Source organism: Alosa sapidissima, chromosome 7 (genome assembly GCF_018492685.1).
Source record: "Alosa sapidissima isolate fAloSap1 chromosome 7, fAloSap1.pri, whole genome shotgun sequence".
Lineage (NCBI taxonomy): Eukaryota > Metazoa > Chordata > Actinopteri > Clupeiformes > Clupeidae > Alosa > Alosa sapidissima.
In genome coordinates this window covers 26,410,539-26,435,608 of record NC_055963.1, presented here as the reverse complement: position 1 = coordinate 26,435,608, position 25,070 = coordinate 26,410,539, and the positions used below count along the sequence as shown (strand labels likewise).

Here is a 25,070-nt window from a genome sequence, read left to right as displayed (position 1 = left end):
GGAGGTTCTACTCACCAGGTCGGGGGAAAATCGATGTACCCCGACTTCGTTGAGATGCAGTAATCTGATGTCACACAATAATGGCAACGTCTAAACGTTTACAAAGAGGCTATTGAAACGGAAAAAGAAGGCTATATTCAGAGTATTATGGGGTCTGTTACCTTGTACATCGTTTTCCCGTCTCTGATTGGTTTATATAAGCAAAGGAGGCTGGAATACTGACAGTCAAATTGCCTTTTCAAAAATAAAACAAATGTCAACTTCTCTCGATCAGCCATGTTCTTTGTTTATCTTCGACGTAGTTCACCTGGAATGCTTTAAAGTTGGACCTTGTGGGATACATCGGACCTCCCAGCTGTCTGGAATGCAGCATTACTGTTGCTAAGGTCTCACAAACTCTCTCCATATACGGCTCTGTTTTTGGCCACTCTAGAGCTCCCCCTAGAGTTGCGATATGTATACAGTGTTCAGGGATGTAGTGGAGGCTAAACGCAAGTAAACACAGTTTATCCACCTCTGAGATTTCAGAAATAGAGTTTATCTTTTTTTAGAGTTTACATGGTCTTCAACTTTGAGCAAAAATGTAAACTATTTATGTCAGTATACATTGTTGTAAATTGCTTAGCCATAGAGTATCCCACCATCATGGTTCTTATATTACCGGATTCCAGACAATATGAAAGGGCAAAAAATAATAAGACACAAATATATAGGCTGACATAAGACATATGCAAATATTATTACATCATAAAAGTCAAAAGAGTACATCGAATACATCGCACACTGGAGGGTATATTTTGCTGACTTTATTTGGCGTGAACAACGCGTTTCGCAAGTTGCTTCATCAGGTTCACGTTCACAGTCAATCTGACACCCGCAGGTGAAATAGGTGGTAACATCATCACATGACCACACCAGACCCAGTGAAAGTACTCCACACTCTAACACACCAGAAATTGCAATCAATATCGTCAATTCAATATCCTGCATATTTTAGCTTGCATATAGGCCTACATATACACAATCTATGTCATTTAAGCATATTTGTATCAAGAAAAATACATTTTGCATGTTCAAAAATACAATAGATTTTTTCGGTCATTACCCATATCAACCAACAATTAATTTACATAGAAAAATACACTCTATACAAAAATATACTCTGTTTACAAAAATATAATCTATTTACAAAAATATATTCTACATACACATCTTATCCCAAGAATACACTTAAATCCAGTACCTCATTTAGACCGTATGGTTCTACTGTGTTGAGTTCATGTATCCAAAAGGCCTCTCTCTGTAAAAGCTGTTTAATTAAATTACCTCCTTGTGGTTGAGGTTTGATCCTCTCAATACCTATAAACTTAAGGGTAGTGGCTGGTCCATGACTCTTATCTCTATAATGCCTTGCGATTGCATAATCAAAGTTATAATTTTTTCTTGATACAAATATGCTTAAATGACATAGATTGTGTATATGTAGGCCTACTGTATATGCATATACCCTCCAGTGTGCGATGTATACTACTCTTTTGACTTTTCCATACTTATACTGCACACCATCAGCACCTGGAGCAAGAAGGGCTGTGCACAGGGATTTTGACCTTTGATGGATTATTACATCATACTTTCTCAGATATGGGTAGCCCAGACTGTATGTCACATGCACAGTATACCTTTTTAATTACCACTTACATGACAATAAACTACTTGAACTTGTTTAAGTGACCACTTATGCGTAATTTCATGGAGTGTCAAAATGTACACTATTTTTGACCTTTTCTGAACTGTGAAACTCAGCAAATATGCTTTGCAGTTGTGAACTTATTGCAGTATCATCATAACTATTCCACCTGTGCATGGTTAAAATTCGGAAGTGCAAAATAGCTTAGGTTACTACAGCACAAATATTTCCATCCATAGATAAAAATAAGCAAGTCTAACCTCTGAATTTCTTTTCAAAGTGTACCAAATGAATGCATTTAAACGTTAAAATATACAACATGTTCTTACGGGGAGCATGCCCCCAGACCCCCCTAGGGCGGCTTGTGCCCCAGTGCAGTTCTAGGTCTAGTGACACCTCTGGTAGAAATCAACATGGGAGCTAATTTGACTAGATGTGAGAATAGCCACAGAGGTGACCAATATACTAGAAATTATTTTCCCAAAAAATATTGCTACACCACAATACTCAATATGTTGTGAGTGAGGGCCCTCGGAAGTCTACCAATGAAGTGTGGAGATACATTGAGCCTCGTAAATGGGTGTAAAACAGTGATTTATTTGCATGGCTAGCCCGATGCCGAAGCACCACAATTGAAAAAGCTGTTGGTAGCATCGGCTAACTAGCGCCAGATTTTGGAGTGCAGGGGACAAGCCGAGATGGGCTATGAGACATACGTTCACACTCGGTATCATGTTTCAATACACTTTAGGTCAATATCACACCGGAATTCTCCTTTAAATTTTCTAAATGAATGATTTGCAAACCCGGACAGCAAAATAGTGTCAAATCGACGTTAATTGTTGGTCAGATTGATCAGTTTCCGTCAGACGCCCAAAATTCAACATCGATGGCATGAGTGGTGGTTGGTCTCTCAAAGTAGAATAGGGTTCTATCTGGGAAGGGTTATCATGGTAAAGAAGGGCTAAAAGACTGTAGACTGACGGAAATGTAGGTTAAAACGTCACGTCATGCACAAGCCAACTAAGCTACATTATATATAACCTTTACGATAGGCTACTGGAAGACACTAAAGATAAGTAGTTCATGTACATGTAGCTGTACTGTTCCAAAATGTACCAGCAATGTAGGTAGGTAGTATAGCCTACAGGAATAAAATATTTCCAGCAACAGCCCTGTTTATTTTCTGTTGTTTCAGTTGTCCTACAGTGATAACTGGTATAAATTACATTAATGTCTAAGACAATCTGGGTAATTTAACTCTTTACACATAGGCTTCAGTAATTTTTGGTGCTGCTGTCAATTGTAGCCCATTGAATAATTTGAAATGATACTTTGAATTCAAGCAGAAACTCTTCTTTAATAATTGCTTGTTAGCCTACTTGAATATGGAGATCATATGCTCCATGCCTACCTCTGATCAGTCAGAGAGATAACCAATGAGGCCTAGGCTACATCACTTTCAGTGCTCCATGACAGTTGAAAATATATGCATATTTAAGTGTAATGCAAAGATTTTGTATTTAATTAGGTGTGCCGACCGATTTGAGGGCCGCTTGGGCCAAATATGCCAGGGCCGATTTTTGGTCCCAGTCCGCCCCTGCCTGCGACCAAAGATTCTAGAGCACCACTTTAAGATCTTTACCTGTGACTGATATACACACCACCAGAGCCACCATTTGTTTGTGGGACAAAAGGAGAAGCTCCAAGAAAATTGGACTATTTGATTGGTTTTTACATTATTATGATTGACAGAATGGAAAGCTCTGTTGAATTTGAACACCTGGAGGAGAAAAAAGCATGTTTTAGTGGTGTCGTTAGAGAAAGTAAAGACATTATGAGTTTATAATTACCTGAATGAGGAAACATTTAATTAGCACAAAGCAACTAGCCCACATGTCGGTTAAGGTTAACAGCAAAACATCACCACGTTGCGGGACAACACGTCAACAATCAATGACAATCACTTGTCAACAGCATACAATGAAAATTACCAGGATAATCCTGGCTATGAATGATGTACAGTGAGGTGTCCCTACAGTGTCAGTCTGAATGCCCCCTTAGGCCACTGACTTGGCTTAACATATCATTAGTGGGTTTGATCAAGCAAGCCCACAGCATGGCAGAGATAAATAACCGTGTTATTTAACATAGTAACCACCATATGTACCCTAGCAACCATGCTAATTACCCTAGCAACAATCTAGCAACCACCTCTATAATGTCAACCACCATAGTAACCAACATGATTACCCTAGCAACCACCATAGCAACCATGTTTATTTTGCATATCAAGCAGCATATGTACCCTAGCAACACCCTAGCAACCATCCTAATTACCCTAGCAACACCCTAGCAACCATGCTAATTACCCTAGCAACAATCTAGCAACCACCACTATAATGTGACCCTAGCAACCAGCATAGCAACCAGCATGATTACCCAAGCAACCAGCATAGCAACCGCTTTATTTATGCGTTTTGGCTTATTAGATGTTGCGTTAATGCAGATCACTTTTGATCCGTGTGCCCGATTTTCAAAAATGAGGTACTGTTGTGATCCGTTTGGCGAACTGCACCTGATCAAGCCGACTCTTGCAGTTCCTCGGAGATGCAATTCTAGTTACAAGTGTCTGCCTACGTGGAAACAATCCCTTCTATGTGTACAAACACATCTGTGTTTACCTCTATGAGTGTAAAGGATTTTTATAAATTGACTGTTTGTAAAATCAGTGCCTGACCTCTTCTCAGTGACCTAGCCATATGCCCCTGCATACTGTACATGTAAGTTGATTCAATGCCTGTTTTCCAGTAATCAGAATACAGCTAATGCAGCAATCAATGAGCAATGCCAGGCACTGTACGAATGCAAATAGTGCATTTTTTTCATATTTATTGAGGTAAACAGACACCGGAGTATCTCTGTATGGAGATTGTCCATGTTGGCCAACATTTGGAAACACATTTTGAACCTAACATTAGTCGGTGGAGAGGTTTATTCTAAAGTGACAGCATGCTATACAGGATTGCATTGTATAGATCCACTTAGCCATTTCTAGCATTAGCCTGCAAGCTCAATACTGTACCCTATTCTCATAGTTTTTGTCCCTACTGAAAGTTTGGACCAGGAATAGCAAGAGTTTCTAGTTCAGAAGAAATGCCCATCTGGATATAAAAATATGTATGTCTTAGGGTAAGGTTGTGAAATAACAGAGAAAATACTCTGTCTCAAGACTACAGAGACACATTGATTCACATTCTCAAGTGAGAAAAATGCTATGAAAAAAAGTGTTTTGATGTACAATAAGTACCACTGGATCTGTAAGAGAGAGCTGGGATTTGTTGGAGTTCAGTTCATGATTGAATTGGTTTTCAGTGTTTGAATCATAGACTGCAGATACTGTATATACAGTCTATGATTTGAATGGTCAAAATTCACATTCAAAAGTTGGATTAAGACCCAGCTGTCCATTGTTTGGTACGTGATGTACCAACTGTCTATTGTTTGTAACATTATTGTCCAACCCACTGCATAAATTCAATCATGCATTTAGGGTGCAAATTCCATTATTGTTCAATGGCTCTTGGCTATGGAGGATTCTTTATGACAAAAATCCTCCGTACCTGGCATCATTCAGTGCATGGTTGAATTTGTGCAAAACTAAAATGGGAAAGTACGTTGTTGTTTGACGTGGTTTGGTGTCACAACATCACATGATGAAGCAGAAGTAAAGCCAATAACTGAAAATGTTCTACATTATTGAAAACGTATAAGAAGGAGGATATGCAGGAGAAAGAGAAGACTGGCTTGAAACAACCTCAGAGGAAGAAGAGGAAGAAGGAACACAGAATGTGACGCAGAAGGGGGCGAAGACGGGGACTCAGTCTGAAGGAAGTCAGTCTCACAGAGGCGGAGCTGGCATGCAGGGTAACAGTACAACTTCCAATCCCAAAAGAAAGGATCCTGCCAGGCGACGTGCAAGGCAAGGTTCCCAGCAGCCCGGGACGGCCACTGGTAAGAGAGCAACTGGGTCATTGGTTGCATGGATGAGATGCATTCATTAAATTCACCCACAAACAAGATTGGGTAGAATTTGAATGAACTGAAAGAGAGAGAGAAATGCCCTCAAAGGGTTTGAACTGATTGGTTCTAACATTGTCTTACATGTTTGTCATATCACAACTGGCCTAATTCATGTACATGAATTCAAAAGGGTCTTGTAGTTGTTTTGTGATCTTTGTCTTACATGTTTCTCTTATCACAACAACTAGACCAATCCATGTTCACATGAATGCAAATGGTCTTGTGATTATTCTTGTTTTCTTTGTCTTGTGTGTTTGTGTGTTTTAGTGTGTAACATAGTTGGAAGCTGTCAGTAGAAACTATTATGAAATATAAAATGCCTTTACATATGCTGCTGTAACTCTCATGTAAACAGGCAGTTTTTTTAGTCTCATGTTATCACCAAAATTAATTCAATAGTGGAAGGAGAGTGGGATTTGTTGGAGTTGTAAAATTGAACAGGTTATGGTGATATGAAACCTCAATCAAGCTTTTTGTCTAATCCTTAAAGTACATGGTAGTGTAAATCTATCTGTAAAACACCAAAGAAACACCATTCTAATGGCGAAGTAGTGTCAACATTGTAACAGCATGCTGTTCCTATCTATAGGTACTACGATAATTGATAATTGAAGGGAGAATGAATGAAAATTCTACATATCACAAGAAACCCCTTTTGCAATCTGATAAGGCTTTATCCACAAATAGGACAATTAAACAAAGCACAAGGCTAAAGCTATACTGGATTGGCTCAAAAATAGGCAAGTGAATATTCTAGAGACAAGTACAAGCCTCGAGGTATATCCTTCTGGGAGTCTCTGTCACTAGCCTACAGTGCGGGACCGCGCGCCATCCCATGGTGATTTCTACCAGGGCGAAAAACACTACAGAACAATATGCAAGCTAGTAATGACTAAATTCAAAAGTCTTGAGAAAGTTACAGCAAAAAAATGTTCTCTTCAAAGTATGAATGTATAGGGGTCAAATATCTATGCAAGCAGAATATTTTAGTATTTCAAATATTTTTGTATTTTTTATTAGGGCATAAGTGTTCACAATGAAAATACTGATTGGTACAATACAGTATGTCTACATATATTGTGTAAACCACAAAATTGTGATGACTTTCAATGGATAGGGATACTTCTCCAAGCAACTGAAATTATTTCGGGAATGTTTTGGTAGCTTCTATATTTACATCGGCACTGGTGGATAAACAGCCCACCAACCCCAGCCATGCACATGCTGGTGGTTACAAGTCGGTCACACACATTTATTAAATTATACAGTAGTGCGCCCTAGTGGTGAAGTCGGGAGTATCTTTGAAGTTTGACCAGCTGCTTAGTTTTTTGATTCAATGTGTCACTACCTCTTTTATCAAGAAAAGGCAAAGGAGGAAGTAAAATTCATTTACCTAATTTATCAGGCACTTTTGCCCAAAAGTACAAGGAAAGTGCACCATTTATCAGTTGCTGCAAGCCATGGGAATTAAATCCATTAAGTTTCACTGGATAAATGCATTAATTTTGAATGATTTGAAGCAGAAAGGAAAGTGTACAATATACTTCTCTCACTACTAAAGAGCCTTACCATGATGTCATTAATGATAAATAAAGGATGAGAAGACAGCTGGACTGAAATCGAACTTCTCAACCCTTGCGTCTACAAAAGGACTAATTTATATTACGTTCTCTTTCAAGTTCTTAGAAGGCTTTTTTTTACACAATTCCAGAGTTATTTTATGTAGTATCAATTGTATATGAGATGTCAATGTCTGATAATGACCTGTGTTAATTAAATATGGTCGAACCACACAAAGCAAAGATTTCAGAATCTTGAAGAACCTTGAAGCTGTGCATATTGATGTATACACTGAAGAGTCTGTTCTCAGAAGACATCATAAAAATATAATTTGTTCACAACTTCAAGATGCCATGAAGACAATATCTATGTCCAATGGATAAAAGCAACAAGTTCCAAGGAAGCACAAATCTCTAATGTAATATCATGGCAGTCACAATGCCTTTTTGATAAGACATATTGGCAAAACATGATTGATTGGTTAGATGAACCAACATCATGAAAAGATTAAATGTTTCGCTTTTTATTCTGAACAAAGGAAATCTGCAGTAATTCATCAACATTCGTCTCTCCTAAATATCTGTCTTGGTCACTGCGATTGTTAGATGATTTCGCATACATGACAGTGCAAACCCCTTTTTGAAACTGCATGACTAAGTGCCACAATAAACACTGTGATCCTAGATTTTTCTTCATGGATTGCATTAGCCAAGGTCTAAATCTGATCACAAATTCCTTTTAATGAACAAAAGATGCACAATAATACTGATTATTGCCATAAACGGTACATCGCTATATTCTCTATTGATAAATGTTGTATGTCATACAGTTTATGATTTGCAAACTAAATGACCTAAATTGCACAGCACACTGCCTGTATCAACTAACAACAGACAATATTTAAAATACGCCTTTCTACTGAACATTTGCAAGTACATAAACAACCATTTTTGTGTTTTTACAAAGTTGTAAAAATGTGCATCCCTGATGTCTTTTTTCCAGACTTTGCATGAGTGTTGTAAGATCACCTGGTTTCTAATCTCTAACCATGTGAGAAATACTGATTGTAACAACTGACAGCACAACATGAGCTCGACAAATGCTTGTTTCTTGTTGTGCCCATGTTGCAGTCTTTTGTATAGCTGTGGATTCATACAAATTCGGCCCAAACAATTAAAATTCACTCTCCTAATTAAGGGAGTAGTTGTGAACAGTTGTTGGTTACATCTTGGCAACTGTAATGGGAACGCCTCATAAAATCTCAACAACTGTGAGCTGATAAATAATATAAACCCATTTCCATCAACTTCATACAAATCGGGAATCATTTAACGTCCCTCAAGCAAATTAATTTCTTATTCGACTATGAACATTGTATGGAAATTTTGAGCATTTCAACACAGGATTTTATGTTCGAATGGTCAAAATTCACTGTAAAAAGTTGGATGGACACCAAGCTGGTATTTGTTTGGTACCAGCTGGCTTTGTTTGTCAAATTATTGTCCAACCCACTGCATAAATTCAATCATGCATTAATGTGCAAATGCCATGTTCAATGGCTCTTGGCATTATTCAATGCATGGTTGAATTCTTGCAAAAGTACATTGATAATGCTATATCAATGTCTTGCATTGTTTCTGTCACTGCATCACACAATGAAGCCGAAGTGCAGCCAATAACTGAAAATGTTCTACACTATTGAAAACATCTAAGAAGGATCAGCAGGAGATGCTGGAGGTTACGTCGATGACGGAGTTGAAGTTTGGAACCAGAAAGGGACACTGGAGGGAGGCCTCACAGATTTAGATTCTCAAGGTGGTCAGTCTAAAAGAGACGGAGCTGAATTGCAGGACAGCACTGCGGATGCACGGGCTGCGCGGCGCCGTGCAAGACAAGGTTCTCTGATGCCTGAGACGGTCATTGGTAAGAGGGTGATTGGGTCAATGGTGGCATGAAAGAAATGCATTCATTAAATTCACCTATAAAAAGTGTGGGTGTAATTTTAATGCATAGAAGGAGTGAAAAGAGTTTACTAAGTTGTTCTAACATTGTCTTTTACATGTTTGTCAAAAGAGGACCAATTCATGTACAAAGATACATGAATGCAAATGATCTTGTCGTTGTTCTTGTTTTCCATGTCATGTGTGTTTGTGTAGTGTGAGACATATTTGGGAGTTGTCAGTAGAAGCTACTTCAGTGTAAAATGCCATTGCATATGCTATTGTATGTATAAAAATGCAAATTATTTTTTGCATTTATAAGTTATTTTTGAATTCAAATTCAATGTATGAGGCTTTCTTAAATTGAACTCCAGATTACCCACCACTTAAAGTCTACAGATGAGGACCCACCACTTACAAAGTCTATTTTTGGAATGTTTTTTGGAAACTACAGTTTACGTCGGCCTTCTTGAGAAATAAGCCATCAAGACCAGCCATCCACCTACCAGTGGGTACAATTCAAGCACAAACTTTATTATGTACTGCGCCCTAGTGGCGAAGTCTGACATGGAGTATCTTTGATGTGTGACCAGCAGCATAATGTTTTGATTCTTTGCTTTGCTTTTTCTATCACCTTGTCTTCGATTATGAAAATAGAAAGGAGGAGATTAAATATTTTTTTTCCTAATTATCAGTTTGTCGCATTTTGACACGTTTGTCAAAATTAAGGAAAGTGCACAATGTATCAGGAGCTGCTTTTCATTACATTCCACTGACTGCATCGATGTATTCATTTGGAATGTGAATCAGAATGAAAACTGCAACATGTTTTCAATTTAACACCACAAAAGACCATCATGATGAGGCTTCAGATCAGTGGACAATCTGGCCTAAGAAGACCACTAGACTTGAAATCTAACTTAACGCTTATTTTCTACACGTCACCCGCTTCAAATTGTTTAGTGTTTTTTACACACCTACAGAAGTATTTTTAAATGACAGATCCAGATGTGTAAAAACTAAATGCCTTTGTAAATTAAATAGATCCACAAAACAAAGATTTCAGTATTTTACAAACCAAGAATATATGTTACAGATTGACGGACATATGGAAGCACCTGTATTCAGAAGACATCCCTGTAAAATCTTTTACTGCCTTTTCCTATCTGTGAGTTGTAATCCTGGTCTAATTTGTGAAACACATTGTGGATTTTCACAAAATTAAACTATTAATTTTCACTAACAATCAAAATAAGTTTAAATACATGTGTCTTTTCAAGAAGTTTCGAGAGACATTTTGATTATTTCTTGAAGTGAAATTTCTTCACAAATTGAAGACATCAAGAAGACAAGAAACAAGCCCAATGGGTGGGCAAAACAGGATTGGTTGGTTTTAGTAAATGAACCAACTAATGGAGAGCTGGCACGTTTAACATGTATTTTCTTTGCCATTGGCAAGGACCATCTGCAAACCTTCTTGCACTGTCCCTTTCATTTGTCTCTTTCAAACATCTTTTTTCACCACAGTGCTGACAAGCAATACTTGAATCATTATTTTACACACATGAATACTGCAGAAAGCCTTTTTGCAAACTGCATGACTAAAATCTGGGTCTCCTGTCTGACTCAAGAGTTTCATCCACAAGTGTTTAGCTCTCTAACTCTCTAACTATGTGTTGCCAGATCCTGGGGTTCAGTTTGTCAGTGGTCTATCAGATGTGACCGCCCTCTTGGGCCAGCCAGCGGAACTGACGTGTAAACTCAGCAGTGAGCAGAGTGAGGGGGCCTGGTACAAAGATGGGAAGAAGGTAGGCCATCATGAAACAAATATACTAAGTGAGTGAATGAATGAATTAATTAACAAATTAATGGATGGATGAATGAATGAATGACTGAATGAATAAATGAATGAAAGAACTGGATAAAATGATTGGATGGCTAGATTGATGCATCAATGGAGGATTATATGGTCATGGTTATGGTATTTAGTAGATGCTTTTGTCCAAAGTGACATATAAATAACAACAATATAAAGTTAAATTTAACAGCAAACCATTTATAAAGTTGGTAAGACTACATTAAGGAGAATAGCAATAATAAACAACAATGTCAATTCAATCAATAGCCCCATGAAAATAAATCCGATGGGAAATGCTAGAGTCCTCAGGTGGGAAAGATAGGTAAAGATGAGTGTCGTCCGCATAGCAATGATAGTCGTCCGCATAGCAATGATAGTCAAATCCATGGGAGCGATTGGTCTCACCTTAGGAAGTTGTGTAAATAGAGAAAAGTAGGGGCCCTAATACTGATCCCTGAGGCACACCTGTGGTTAGGTCATGAGACTTTGATACGTGTCCCTGCCAAGACACGCTGATAGTGTAGAAAGGACATATACAGTACTGTATGGATAAATGTATGGATGAATTCAGTAATGTATAAATCAAGGATGCTGCTCATACCAATTTTGACTTTTTGCATTCCTCCATATCTCTTTTAGCTATCTGCAGATGGAGAAGATGGAGTAATCCTGTCTAAAGATGGGCCCAGCCATAAGTTATTGATTAGCAAGTGTGAAGAGGAACACTCAGGAAGGTACCGCTTTGAGGCCGAAGGTCGGAAATCGGAGGCTACATTATATTTAAAAGGTCAGATTTGATGGGAGAAGGTGTGATGTACCAGAGATCAGAATAAATATAGCATAAACACTGCAGTACGTATATTTATATCACTTTGACTGCAACTAAACTTGTACCCTATTTCACATTAGATCCACCAAGATTCAACTCTGATGATTTGGGCAAATTCTCTGAGCCTGTGATTGTACGAGTAGGACAAAATGCAGTCTTTAAGTTGCCTTTTGAGGGCCGTGATCCAATGAAGATTCAGTGGTACAGGGAGGGCGAGGAGCTTCTGGACGACACCAATGTAAAAATCGAGAAGTCATTGACCCAGAGCAGGCTCCTCCTCAGCAGGTGCCAGCGCAAAGAGTCCGGAGAAATCAAGTTCCGACTGAGGAACGAGTTTGGCACAACAGAAGCCTTTTCAAAGCTAATTGTCCTTGGTGAGTTCAGTTTACATAACTTCCGTGGGGTCTTATAGTTTTATAATAATATGTAAATGAAATCAGTTAAAGACATTTTTGATAGTGATGTGCTAAGGCTTAAGTCTGCCATTTTATTTTCTTAGTTTTAGCGAGAAGGTGAAAATGAATGACTATAATGCCACAGAAATTCAGTTCGTTTTTCTTTATGTCTACATGCTGAGTTGATCTTTCACAAAGTATTTCATACTTACTGTATGCAAATAAAGGCATGGAGTGACATACTTTGTGTTGGAAGAAATAAGGTTTGATTATCACATCAGCATCTTATAGCTGCTGATAGCTCTGTTTTTTCTGATCAGATAAACCAGGACCACCCCAGGGCCCAGTGGAAATTGTGGAAGCCTCCTCCCAATGCATCGAGATCAAGTGGAGACCACCGAAAGATGATGGTGGCTCGCCCGTGAAGAACTACATGGTGGATCGCCAGCAGATTGGTCGTAACACATGGACCAAAATCGGAGAGATTCCCGGCGTTTCCACCTACAAGGATACCAATGTGGACCACGGAAGGAAGTACTGCTACCGGATCCGGGCAATCACCGAGGAGGGAATAAGCGAGATGATGGAGACAGACGACATCATGGCAGGCACTTTGGGTGAGGGGTGTTTTTCTGATTTCTAATAGTAGATGTTCATACTCTCAAACTGAAATAATTGAGGCAGGGTTCACCACTGCTTTGGCCTCTCAAAGGATATCATCTCGTACACTTATTTGACTTAATGTTTTGGTTTCCAGCATTCCCAGGGCAGCCGGCTGCACCAAAAGTGGCAAGCGCCTTCAAGGACTGCATCAACTTGACTTGGACTGCCCCTGGTGATACGGGAGGCTCCCGTATCGTGGGCTACAACCTGGAGAAACGCAAGAAGGGCAGCAACGTCTGGAGTGCAGTAAACCCAGCAGGGGAACTCATACCAGGTGTATTTTTGGGCTAAACTTGATCATGTATGAATTATGATCAACATTCACTTCCAGTATCAAATTATTTGGGTTAATTTAAAAAGTATAAGCTCCTTGAGCTTTAATTAAACTTAAAAAAGGTATATCAAACCACTGACTTAAATGAGAAATCAGTTATTCTGACTGATGTATTGATTATTTACTTCTGAAAAAAGCTAAAGGAACATTGTACCTCTTAATTCTAGAAAAGAAGTATGCTGTTAAAGATGTCATTGCTGGAATGGAGTATGAGTTCCGTGTGACAGCTATCAATGTCTCTGGTCCTAGTGAACCCAGTCCACCATCGGAGTTTGGGATTGCACGAGACCCTAAAAGTAAGGAAACACTGTCTCACTGTCAACAGTAAAGGCTTTACATTATTTTTCGTTGGCACATTTACTGTAACTAGTCAAGATGTCTTCATTAACATGTACAGTGTATATCATACAATTTGTTATTTCTGAGCCCTTGTGATTGAACTGAGAGTGACTGAAAGCACATCCAAACTAGTCAACATATCAGTCAATTTTATCTTCATAAGTAGGCATATCTTTTGCAATGTACCATTTCAGAGCCCCCAGGCAAAGTGATTGACCTGAGAGTGACTGAAACGACATACATCACTGTTTCAATCACCTGGACTAAGCCCGACGAACAGCCGGGGGTCATGGACGAGGCTAAGGGCTACTTTGTGGAGGTCAGGCCAGCAGAGAGCCTGGATTGGCAGAGGAGCAACCCCACACCCATCATTCTGACCTCCTACACCATTAAAGGTCTGAAGGCCATGGCTATGTACTGGGTGAGGGTCATTGCAATGAATGAGGGTGGAGATGGTGTGCCCACTGACCTGGACAACTATGTTTTGGCCATACCTCCCCCTGGTAAGTATGACATGTGGTGCAAATACATTTAATTTAAGTATCTTCAATGTTTATTACTATTATAACACTCATGTTACTCCCATGTGGTTGTGATATCTGATTTACATTGTTTTTTTTCAGTATCTAAATACCTTTACGTATCCATCTATTGTTCTTTCCAGTTCGGCCAAAGTTCACTAGTCGCAACATGCAGAGTTTTATGGTTGTGTGCGCAGGGAACACAGTACGGCTCAATTTAGCCTTTGAAGTAAGTGTGAGGAAAATGACATTTCTGATCATAATTATAGGTCCCAATGGTATTAAGCCATTCCAGTTACTCCCGATATAAAAATGTTCATAAGAGGTTATGGACATTTGATGATTGACTTATTTTGCATTACCCTCTTGACATGTTGCAACTGTTCCCTAAAATATACAAATAAAATATTTGTCACCACAACGTGCTAAAACTCACCAAGCTGCTGTTGACAGGCATCCCCTTGGCCAGACGTGGACTGGCTGAAAGATGGCGTTCCTGTCACCAAACGTGCAACCATCAGCAACTCAGATGGTGGATCTCAGCTCCTGATTCCGTCCTCTGAGCGCACCGACACAGGCATCTACACCATAGTGGTCAAGAACATGGTGGGCCAGGAGACCTTCAGTATTGAGGTCAGAGTAACAGGTAGGTCATCATGTCATGTATTTACATTATTCCTCTTGGGGGACTTTTTATGATCAACCTTTTGAGTTTTAGGTTTTATAAACATCCTTGATAAGCCTTCATTCTTAAACAGCACAAAACCTATAAATAAGTTAACTAGAAAGTTCTATCTGGTTTACAGTCAAAAAAAAAATCCTAGTAAAGATCCTCTAATTATATAGCCATACTGTGGCACGCAATTGAAATACCCTGCAGTAGTATTTTGTGGGGCCACTGAAAGCTCATAAACAAGGCCATTAAACTGTCACGTCACATCAAATTGCCATTCTTCAACAACAAACTTGAAACATGCAGTGAAATCAGACGTCAGTTTAATTATGTCTTCGATGTGACATCAGATGAGCCAAAGCCACCAGGCCCTATCGAGCTGGAGGAGAATGTGCCGGGCACGGTGACTGTGGTCTGGGAGCCGTCCCCGGACGAGAAGAGGGACGACCGGCTGCACTACATGGTGTCCCAGCGTGACTCCACCAAGCGGACCTGGCACACAGTCGCAGACAGGCTCTTCAATAACAAGTTCACCGCCTGCAATATCATGCAGGGGCGTGAATACCACTTCCGTGTCTATGCCAAGAACGACATGGGCTTGTCTTCCCCCTCCGAATCGCCCACATGGGGTACAACTAAGCAGAAAGGTATTGCATGGAGTTAGATGTGATTTTCATGAACTCTGACACTTTCCAGGGACTGAAATATGCACTGAAACATGTTTTTTTCTTGTTATAAAGGCATGCCATGGCATTACAGTACAGGGTACAGGGTTGAAACGTCTGTAAGCCAAAGTTATTTAAGTACTAGGCCTGATTTTAGAATAAATCTAAAATTCATACCAGGAGTAAAACAGTTTTTTGTTTGTTTTTTTAGTATAAAATGATTCAAACTTCATATAATCTCGATAATACAACAGTAGCAATATTGTGTAATTTTATGAATGGCATCAAATAAACTATATCAAATGCGGTGTCATGATGTGATACTGAGTCTATCGTATTCCACCTCCAACAGGCAAATTTGTAGTCAACATGCCTGACTACAAAACCTGCAATTTCCAGTGCGCACCAGCCTTCCTGGTGCCCCTGAAGGTCCGTACGGCGCCCAAGGGCTATGAATGCTACATGAGCTGTGCTGTGAAGGGCAACCCACTGCCCCGCATCACCTGGTACCATAACAACGTCAGCCTCAACACCAACACCAACTACCTGATCTCCAACATCTGTGGCGTCTGCTCGATCCTCATCCTCAGGGTGGGGCCCAGGGATGAGGGAGAGTACACCATTACGGTTGAGAACCCACTGGGCCGGGCTGAGAGCTCCATCAAGCTCAATATTCGAGGTTTGCAACTTAAGACATACAGTATCTGTCAGATTGTAAAATTTAGAACAGGTACTGTATGAAAATGCATGCGTGACTACTACAGTACATGCGTACATGAGAACAATGGCTAAAGATTCCCACAGTGGATAATGGCGACTGATATTTTGTAAGAAGATGTCATACTATATAGAAACTATACATATTCTTAGTCCCTAAATGAATGTAGACAAACAAACAAATTTACTCTACCAATATGATAATGTGATATGTTAAAACTTGTAAAAAAACATGTCCAAATATTCTGTTTTATTTTATGCTCTGTTCAGTTTTATAGTTGTGATGTGAAAGTAAAGGAATAATGTGATATATTTTCTGTTTTACAGAATGAGATGGCATGGAGTTCACACATCTTTTTATCATGATTTCTTCCATCATGTCAACATTCTGGATGGGAGCATTGTTGTGCTACTACTGACTGCTCCCATCGACCCTTCACACAACTATTGGCATGTTTATTTGATCCAATTGGAGGACATGTACATATCTAATGCTATACTGCCTTTTCTTCTTTTCTGTTTAGGTAGACAAACCTCATATAATTTTGCTTTTGCTTGACTCATTTATTGAGTTCAGATTTAGTGTGAGAATATTATTTGCTTTATATATTGAAAGGAAACATAAATGTCTGTTGTGAGAATGAATGAAATGAAAGCTACTGGGTTATTTATAAAGACATCAAAATGACAAAATATGACAGTCTATGGTACACTAAGTTGAAACAGTGAATGAATACAGAAAGAGGCAGAAATGACATGAATGTGGTACAGAGGTGCAAGTATTACACTGCTTCAGAAGACCGTCGGGTCTTTATAATTGAGGACAGAGTAGGCCTAGACTACTCTGTAATTAAAAAAACTGTTGCTTGTTTTCAGCTGTAGATGGAGGTGTATTTAAAGTAAGTGGTTTAGTGAGAAGCCTGGGTAGGTTAACTAAGAGGAAGTGCACAAATTCCTAATAAGAGAGCCTTGTGGCTTCATTTGCCTTGTAAATCAAAGCCTGAAGGCTCTTCTTGTAGGAGATTTACAGTTATCCTACTATTAGTGAACTACCCAGTCACTAAACCACATACTTGAAATATCATCCTGATGACTTGGTGGTTGAGTGTTTAATATGGCACACCTCTTACCAGGTTGTATGAGTGCAGTGGGTGTTTTTGAAAATGTCACATGACCTTATGCAATCCAATCAATTGTGTTTTGCAATAAAGTTGAACCTGCATTTTAACTGCTCTCATCTAAGTGAATCAGGACAATAAAATATGCATTCATTAGCAGTGAAAGAAAAGTCGTAACATCATGTTGGTGTCCTCCTTAGAACATATTGATTAAATAGGCTACAACAGTCTCAGATAGGCAAATCTAATATTTGAAACTCAACTGACTCCTCTTTCCATATAATAAGGCTGTTTGAAATTGTGTTCAAGTGGCACTGAGACCCGCTGGCTCATTCTGGAGATACTGCCGGGGTTAAAGAACAACCTTAGAAAATTGACGTTATAGGCCTGAGGATGCGGTGCAAAAACGCATCATCCCCCACTGAGAACACACTAAAGGCTGGCTGTGAGTATACAGTAGTTTAGGTGAGGGGAAATGGCCACGCTGCAGGCATGTGCTGCTGCAGGAGTTAATTATCGTCATATATGTCGGTGGTAACACGTGTGTCTTTTCCATTAGATAAGAACACACATGGTTTCGCGCAGACCAGCCAGTCACGTCCATGATACGTCTTTACATACATGTCTCCCTACCAGTAACAGAGCTCTGCTGCCACGCCTTTTTCCTTATGTGCCAGAGGACCCGGCCCCCTCACTCGTTGCTTCTCGGTACTTTCTGATGCTCTCCCCATGAGGTCCTTCTGCCTATCCTCTCCATTCAGTTGATCAAACACTTGATCAAAAAATCCAGGCCGTGTCGGTGCTCCTGCAAGCAAATAGGTAGGCTACTCTAATCTGCAAACTCTTCCCTGACCTCAGTTTAAATCAAGACAGAGTTAAGATGACAGCAAAGCACCGCAGAGGAAAAAGCAGCAACAAACACGAAGAAAATTCTTACAAACATGACTCTCTGGAACCAGAGGAGCGGCCAGGAAACAACCTTGCTTTGTTGCTTGTTTTATTTCTCATTATCGTTATTGGAGGAGCCACCGTCGGCTGGTTCTGCTTCCAGCAGCAGCAAACACTAACCTATTTAACTGATAACCTCATGGGCATGCAGATGAAAATGGTGAAGTTGCAGTCTTTCCAGGAGGAATTGCGAAAGTCAACCGAGAAGGTAAGTAAGGTTAGGACCCCTTAAACACATCCAAATGAAATCAGCCGACATCTGAGTCGCAAATAAGTTACTGGGCATTAAACTGTGTCCAGTGATTGTAAATAGAACATTGAGTTCCCAGCGCGCATGATGGGATTGACCAGTGTAGTCAGTGCTCTATTTGTGCACCCCGCGTGTCATTAATAACTTCGTGCAAACCCGTAGGATACATAGTCAAAATGTGTTTATTCGCTCGTGGGACATCCACGTTGTCCACATCAGAACGTTCAATGGGAAACTACGATCATATTCCCCCCACCCCCCGCTGTGGCACTGAAGTGACACAAATGAATCTATTTCTAAACCACTCGCGGAGGTTTAACGTTAACGTCACACAGTTGCTGGCATTTCTGGAGTAGGCCATCACGCCTCCAAAGTGTGTTAATGTTTATTTCCACTTACAAGTTATCTGGCTGTACTATGGTAGGTATCATATGGTCTAATGCACTGCCTGCCCCTAAATGGCGAAATGAAAGGTCTTTAATACGTTATTAATCTTCACATTTGCTGTCCTAGCTACAGGAGCATTTATATCTGATCCATGCTGGCAGTTGTCCTTAGAGAGGAGTTTGTCAACAGAGATCAAAAATAGCCCTCTGTCTACCACAGATGTGAATGTTCATTTTGTCAAAGACTTTGAAGAGAAAAGCCTTATTTTACTTCAACATCAGTGCACTGGTGACATGAAATGCATCAGTATTAGATACTGTCTTTATCATATACTGTAGGCTACTGCCCAAAAGATTTTCCATGCAGTTTCTTCACTGTGTCAGACTAAATGCATGTATGGAATTCACTTCTGCTATCTGGTCTGACCCCAGGTACTCCATGTGATCTTTAACATGGAGTCCACATGATATTTGGTTCCTTGCCACCTTATCATGTATGTATTAGGAACATGCTCTTTACTGTGTTTGTCTAGTGATTGCACATTAAACCTCTAACACACATTGCAGCAACTTGAACTTTGTTTTCCTGCCAATAAGTTATTTGTGCATCTTGCAGCAAAACCTTCCTGGATCCCCATTCCATGAACTGTGAATGTCACTGATGGGCAATAAGGTCAAATCAAATAAGCTCATTCAAAAGTGTGCAAGGACCATGCGTCACGTTCATGGTTGGATGTATATGTTTCACAATGTATTTTGGTGCCTTAAAGTTCAATAGATTTGGGGAAGTGAAGTTCATGGGAGAGATGACTTGACAGTTGACCACTGAGATGTTCTGTAGAGGGTCAGGAATCAATACTGTGAGGTATGTTCATTTGAAACAAAGAAAATATTTCAATCAGAGACCTGCTTGAATTTGTTTTTGAAAACTCAAAATAAACCCTTGTGTTATTTTGAAACCATTCAGACACACTTTTGGTCAAGTCAAATTTCAGAAATCCCCTTTGATATGAACAGGTATGTTGTGTGATTCAATGTGGTAGACACAGAGGAGCCCTTTTGTTTTTTATAGTCATTAGCTTGATTAACTGCAAAACGGTTGTACATGTGTGCACAATAAATGTACAGCACATACCACCACATAATGCATATGATTAGGAAGTTCCTTATTTAAAAGCATCCCTCACGGGCCATTAGCACATAACTAGAATGGGCTCTCTGTTAGCGGAGATGACACAACTCTTGGATTAAGCTCCTGTCCAGGGGTGCGCTTCCCAAGTTGCTAACCTGTTAGCAACTTAGTTGGTTGGCAATGGGGAATTGCAATGAAACCAACAAAGTTGCTTAGTTACTGTAACTATGGTTTTGGGAAACGCACCCCAGGTCATGATTCCAAGTACCGGTAGGTGGTTTAGTAGCATACCTAGGTAAAATGACCCAGAGAAAATTGTACACCTGATATTACTGTATATGTAGAACAGTGTGGGGATTCAATATCCAAATTAAACAAAGCCAAAAGGTTCTTCTATTAGAAGGTTGACCACTTCCTCTGGGTTAACCCAGATTTGTCACTTAACCACCTACTTGGAATACACCCCTGATCTAAGTGGAAATATGCTTTGTTTGAGGTTTTCCTTTCAGATTTTTTATGCCTGAAAACCACAATGAATGACTACTGTACATTCTGTCGATAGGGCTTGCCCAGTAGTAGTCATATTTGTGTGTTGTAACCTATGCTCCATGATGCAAGACCCTTAATATGCTATTCAGTATGTTTAGTCCGTGGTCCCATCATGTCAAATGTAGCCGCACTCACATACAGCAGCTGTGTTAGTCTTCATTTAGTTTTGGACTTGGTTTTGGCCCTGGTGACTGCAAAGCATAATTGACCTACTTGCTTTGTCAGATCACTCTGCCAGTTTGCAGATGAATTCAAATGGAAGGAGAGAGTTCCTGTGGCCTAACACTGGGCAAAAAGTGACTCCAATGTTTGCCAATGGAACACAACTTCCTCACATTAACATATTGGTCATATATTTGCAAGGTATATTAGTTCACTATGTGAAATGATCACATTGTTATTAGGACATTTGGTTTTGCAATATTACAGAATTATCGTAAACGTGCTAATTACCAACCATTTCGTTCGAAAATTCTAAAACAACGATGTTTTTTTTAATACTTCAAAATAACATTTGTTAAATTAACCATTTTTCAGTAGCCATTGGTGTGTAGATTTGAACAAAATCTAGTTTGGTTCTTACCGGGGCTTTTACTGCCTGAAATATCCGATTTTGTTTACCACGCTCAGAGTTTAGTGCTGGGCTGGTGGGTACCCAACCTTTCTCACTGCACATCAACGGTTAGCCCGAGAATTCTCGTCGTCACAATTTAAAATTCAACTGGAGCTCCAAGCGGATTTGTACACACAACCTTACAACACTGTTTACAGCTCTTCAAGTCACGGTAAAATGTAATTTTTGGTACATAGCTAATTTAGATAAACTTATGGTGTGGGTGCTTGCATTTCTATAGGAATCTGCCGTCTTGGTTTGTATAGAAATGAATATTAAGTGACACATACACGTAAGAGGTTGGACATACGTGAGGGTTGGTAATATGTGACGTTCCTATACAATAGTTGGTGTTTATTTTTTCCTTATTTCTGTTTCTGTTTGATGACTTAGCATGGCATGGAGGGCATTGAGCAGCGCTTGCACTCGTTGGAGGAGTCTTACTCTCTGGCCCAGAAACAAGTGGGTATGGCCCTAGCCACGGCCGAGCAGCTCAAGACATCGGACCTGCCCGCCCAGGTTCTGTCCCTGCACACCGAGATGAAGGCCCGGTTAGCGGAGATGCAGCAGGCCACCGTCTCGTCTGATCAGTTGGCCCAGCTGGAGGCCACGCTCAGCGAACAGAGCCAGGAGTTCGAGGCCATCAAGCAACAAGTGCAAGGACTAGCTGGGGTGAGCGCAGAGCTGGCCCAGAACTTGGAGAACCTCTCAGGGAGCCTGTTGGCTAGTGAGGCAAAGGTGGACGACAGGACGGCCTCCATTGGGGCCCTTGGCGCCCAACTGGAGGACCAAGCTGCTAAGCTTCAAGGCCTGAACGAGCTGCTTGCTGCACAGCAGGCTGAACTGGAAACCAGCACTCAAGATATTGCAGGCGTGAAGTAAGTAGTCTAAGCTAATGCAAACAAGTTGCTTAAGTTTAAATTACCTTTATGGTCTTGAAGAGGAAACCTTGTTATAGGTGTAAGTCTTGTATTATCTTTCCTTCCTGGCATTCACAAGAACCGGATCTTGCATGTTTATGTCAGTTACTATTTGCCATGATGGATTTCTAGTTCCTGATCACCTGGTTTCTCAGGTGTCAACTACTGTGTCTGTACTCCGACTTGCATTTCATCAGTGCCTTTAATTTAGTTACACATGTGTGTGTGTCTTGTACAGTAAGTCATTTTGCTTTTTCCTGTGCTTGCTGAGCAGAGCGTTACTGGAGGCCGAGGGGGTCCAGCGGTCCCAGCAGGCTAACGTGGAGGAACAGCTGAGTGTGATGCGCGCGGGCCTCAAAGAGCAGAGCAAGGCTGCCCAGGATCTTCACTCCGAGCTCCTGGCCCAGCTACAGGCCATTCAGAGTCAGGTGGCCCAGGTCAGAACTGTCACTTTCCTGTTTGGGTCCCTTCAAAAACATCTGTCAGGCTTAGTTCATGTTCAGGTTGCATTTCATGCTGTTTAATGAGTTTGGAATGGTTTCCTTTATTTATCCCTATGTTGATTGTATTCATCAGGAAAATGTACTGTTAAAATATCTACAAATAGCTTGAACATAGAGGTTTATATACTAGGCAGAGTTTTACACATGGCACGGCTGCACTATTTTTGGCTCGGTGTTTTCCCATTGGAATCTCTTTCTCCAATATGCAAATAGGCTAATTATCTCCTAAAGTCTCAAATGGGCAATTTTAGATTAGCGGCCAGAATGGCACTACTCATAGATCAGTCCACAGCATCTTGCCGTGTGCAAGTTGTGACTTGTCTCATAGTGACTACCACATGCATCCTTACTATGCACACCTTAATACTAAAATACCACATGGTGAGTCAAATAGGCCTGTCTCACTTTTTCCCAAATGCAAGTTTGAACGTGATCAAATCGTTTGAATTACAGAACCATTCTGGAGTTTTAGTTCAAAACTAGTGTGCAACCTACCTAGAAAGTATGTATAAACATTGCAAACACACCAGCATTATCCCCACTGCCACTGGTAAAAGCTTGTATAATGTCCTAATTGGTGTCTTGTAGGGATATTGTGTGTGATGTCATGCCGTAAAAGCTTTTCTGGCATGTTTGCTGGGTTTTCTGATCTGATCCACACAACAACAAATAGCCTAGGAAGCTAGTTGGAATTATATGAATCCTATGACCATTAAAATGAACTCCTTTCTTTTGTGTTCAAGCTGGAAAATGGTGGTGTGCTGGAGGCAGCTCCTGCAGTGGAGGCAGAGGAAGCACCAGTTGCAGCCACTGAAGAAACGGCAGCAGCCGAAGTAGCAGAGGCCGTCGAGGAGGCCGTCGAGGAGGCCGTCGAGGAGGCCGTCGAGGAGGCCGTCGAGGACAATGCGGTGATTGAGGCAGAGGAGGCCTCAGCGGGCGAGGAGGAGGTGGTGCAGGAAGTGGAGCAGGAAGCCGTGGAAGAGGCCTCTGCTCCGGAGGAGGTGGAGCCTGCTCCTGCTGCTACTACTACTGAAGAGTTAGCGGAGACGAGTGAGGACATGGCAGCTTCAGAACCAGAGGTAGAAGCGGAGGAGGCAGAGCCGGAGCCGCCGGCAGAAGACACGTCTGCAGAAGAATAATGTAAGTTTCTGTCTAGAGAATGGTTTCATTGTGACCATGTTGTGCTATTCTATCATCCAAGTTCTAGAATTTGTAGTTTCCATTAGTTCAATGGACTAGCATGCTTATTGGTTTGTTTCATCGTCTTATATGGTTCATGGATTGTGTATGAAAACGCTGACTTAAAGCTAACTATATTTTTCCATCAACAGAGTTACTGTATCTGGACACGGTTTCACAAGGAGAATCTTCCACCAAACCCAGTGATGAGGACAGAATAGACAGTTCCACGTGTCTTAAGACTAGCAGGACAATAAAACAAGAAGTTAAGAAGGCGTTAACTTTGTTTTCCTCACAAACAGCAACCAGGTCACATACGAGGGTTCATTTTGCAAAGACAGAACAGAAACGGCTTGTTTTTTTGGAGGGTACCTTGGCCAGAGGATTTTACAATATGCAGGACACTCTGGTGCCAATACCAACCTTGTAAGCCTTAACGTTTTATACCAACACAGTTGTCTTTCTAGAGTTTTTAAAATCACACTTCACTTTTACTGCACTACCCTTAGATAAAATCAGTACTGTATCTTTTTCTGCCGCCAAACTTTTTTTCAAAGTGTCCCATGAAATGTGATCGCTGTTTTTGTGAGAATGACTTTGCCTTCTGTCTCTTTCTGGGGAGCACTTTTTGTGAACGGGATGCACCCCAGACTCTTGGAAATGACATCCCAGTGCTATCAGGTTTGTTTATACAGTAGAGGAAGTAAGAGTACTGGGGGGAGAGCTCTATGTCAGAAAGGGAATTGGGGAGGAAGGGAAATGGTTGCTGCGCTAATTGAGAATGGGTTCTAATGTCTTTTGATTTCACTTACTTCTAGAATGTTCTGTGATCTCACTCCAGGCTCACTATCAAATGGTGCTTTTTGCACACTTCATCTTGGGTCTGAAAAAATGTAATTTTTTTGAAATAAATGCTGGATTCACCCCCTTTTTAATACTTGACTGAATTTCTTAGAGTATTTATTTATAACACATGAAGATGACTAAAACGGGCTGAACCTTGTCTTAGGTGATAATACATGGGCCAACTTTTTGAACAATGTTGCAGGGCAACCACATAACCATGTGTTCTGATTGGATGATCATGATTTGCCTGCAGATGATTAAAGTTCTCCATAAAATAAATTGTTGCCCAATAGCAAAATGCAACTACACTAATGAGGAACATTGCCCGGCAACATTGCTCAAAAATGTGCCCCTTGTATCAT

General features: G+C 40.4%; 2 protein-coding genes and 1 long non-coding RNA gene across 6 annotated transcripts in view; 2 read left to right on the top strand and 1 right to left on the bottom strand.

Annotated features, from left to right (window-relative positions):
- LOC121713614 (immunoglobulin-like and fibronectin type III domain-containing protein 1) overlaps positions 1-17,492 on the top strand; it is a 30,491-nt gene extending 12,999 nt beyond the window's left edge. For both annotated transcript variants that reach the window (XM_042098319.1, XM_042098318.1), the window contains 13 exons: positions 9,044-9,253; positions 10,954-11,078; positions 11,768-11,915; positions 12,038-12,331; positions 12,673-12,969; positions 13,110-13,289; positions 13,517-13,645; positions 13,883-14,191; positions 14,353-14,438; positions 14,663-14,855; positions 15,233-15,529; positions 15,900-16,226; positions 16,592-17,492. In XM_042098319.1, coding sequence (XP_041954253.1) covers positions 9,044-9,253; positions 10,954-11,078; positions 11,768-11,915; positions 12,038-12,331; positions 12,673-12,969; positions 13,110-13,289; positions 13,517-13,645; positions 13,883-14,191; positions 14,353-14,438; positions 14,663-14,855; positions 15,233-15,529; positions 15,900-16,226; positions 16,592-16,596 — 2,600 coding nt within the window. In that variant the 3' untranslated portion in view covers positions 16,597-17,492. The remainder of the gene's footprint in view (positions 1-9,043; positions 9,254-10,953; positions 11,079-11,767; positions 11,916-12,037; positions 12,332-12,672; positions 12,970-13,109; positions 13,290-13,516; positions 13,646-13,882; positions 14,192-14,352; positions 14,439-14,662; positions 14,856-15,232; positions 15,530-15,899; positions 16,227-16,591) is intronic.
- LOC121713616 lies at positions 13,527-21,284 on the bottom strand. Of its 2 annotated transcripts, none has more exons than XR_006032891.1 (3): positions 21,231-21,284; positions 14,646-14,790; positions 13,527-13,639 (listed from the first exon to the last, which is right to left on the bottom strand). It is a non-coding gene; the product is annotated as an uncharacterized LOC121713616 (long non-coding RNA). The 2 variants fall into 2 exon arrangements; XR_006032890.1 differs by lacking the exon at positions 21,231-21,284 and adding an exon at positions 18,016-18,153.
- On the top strand, positions 18,089-24,804 carry LOC121713615 (retinitis pigmentosa 1-like 1 protein). 2 transcript variants are annotated; one of them, XM_042098322.1, is made up of 6 exons: positions 18,089-18,538; positions 21,654-22,138; positions 22,455-22,617; positions 23,427-23,525; positions 23,562-23,823; positions 24,015-24,804. In XM_042098322.1, the coding sequence occupies exons 1-5, from the start codon at positions 18,263-18,265 to the stop codon at positions 23,820-23,822; spliced, it is 1,284 nt and encodes a 427-aa protein (XP_041954256.1). In that variant the 5' UTR covers positions 18,089-18,262; the 3' UTR covers position 23,823; positions 24,015-24,804. The 2 variants fall into 2 exon arrangements, with proteins under 2 accessions (XP_041954256.1, XP_041954254.1); XM_042098320.1 differs by having other exon boundaries at positions 18,090-18,538; positions 23,427-23,823.
- Positions 24,805-25,070: the final 266 nt, after the last annotated feature.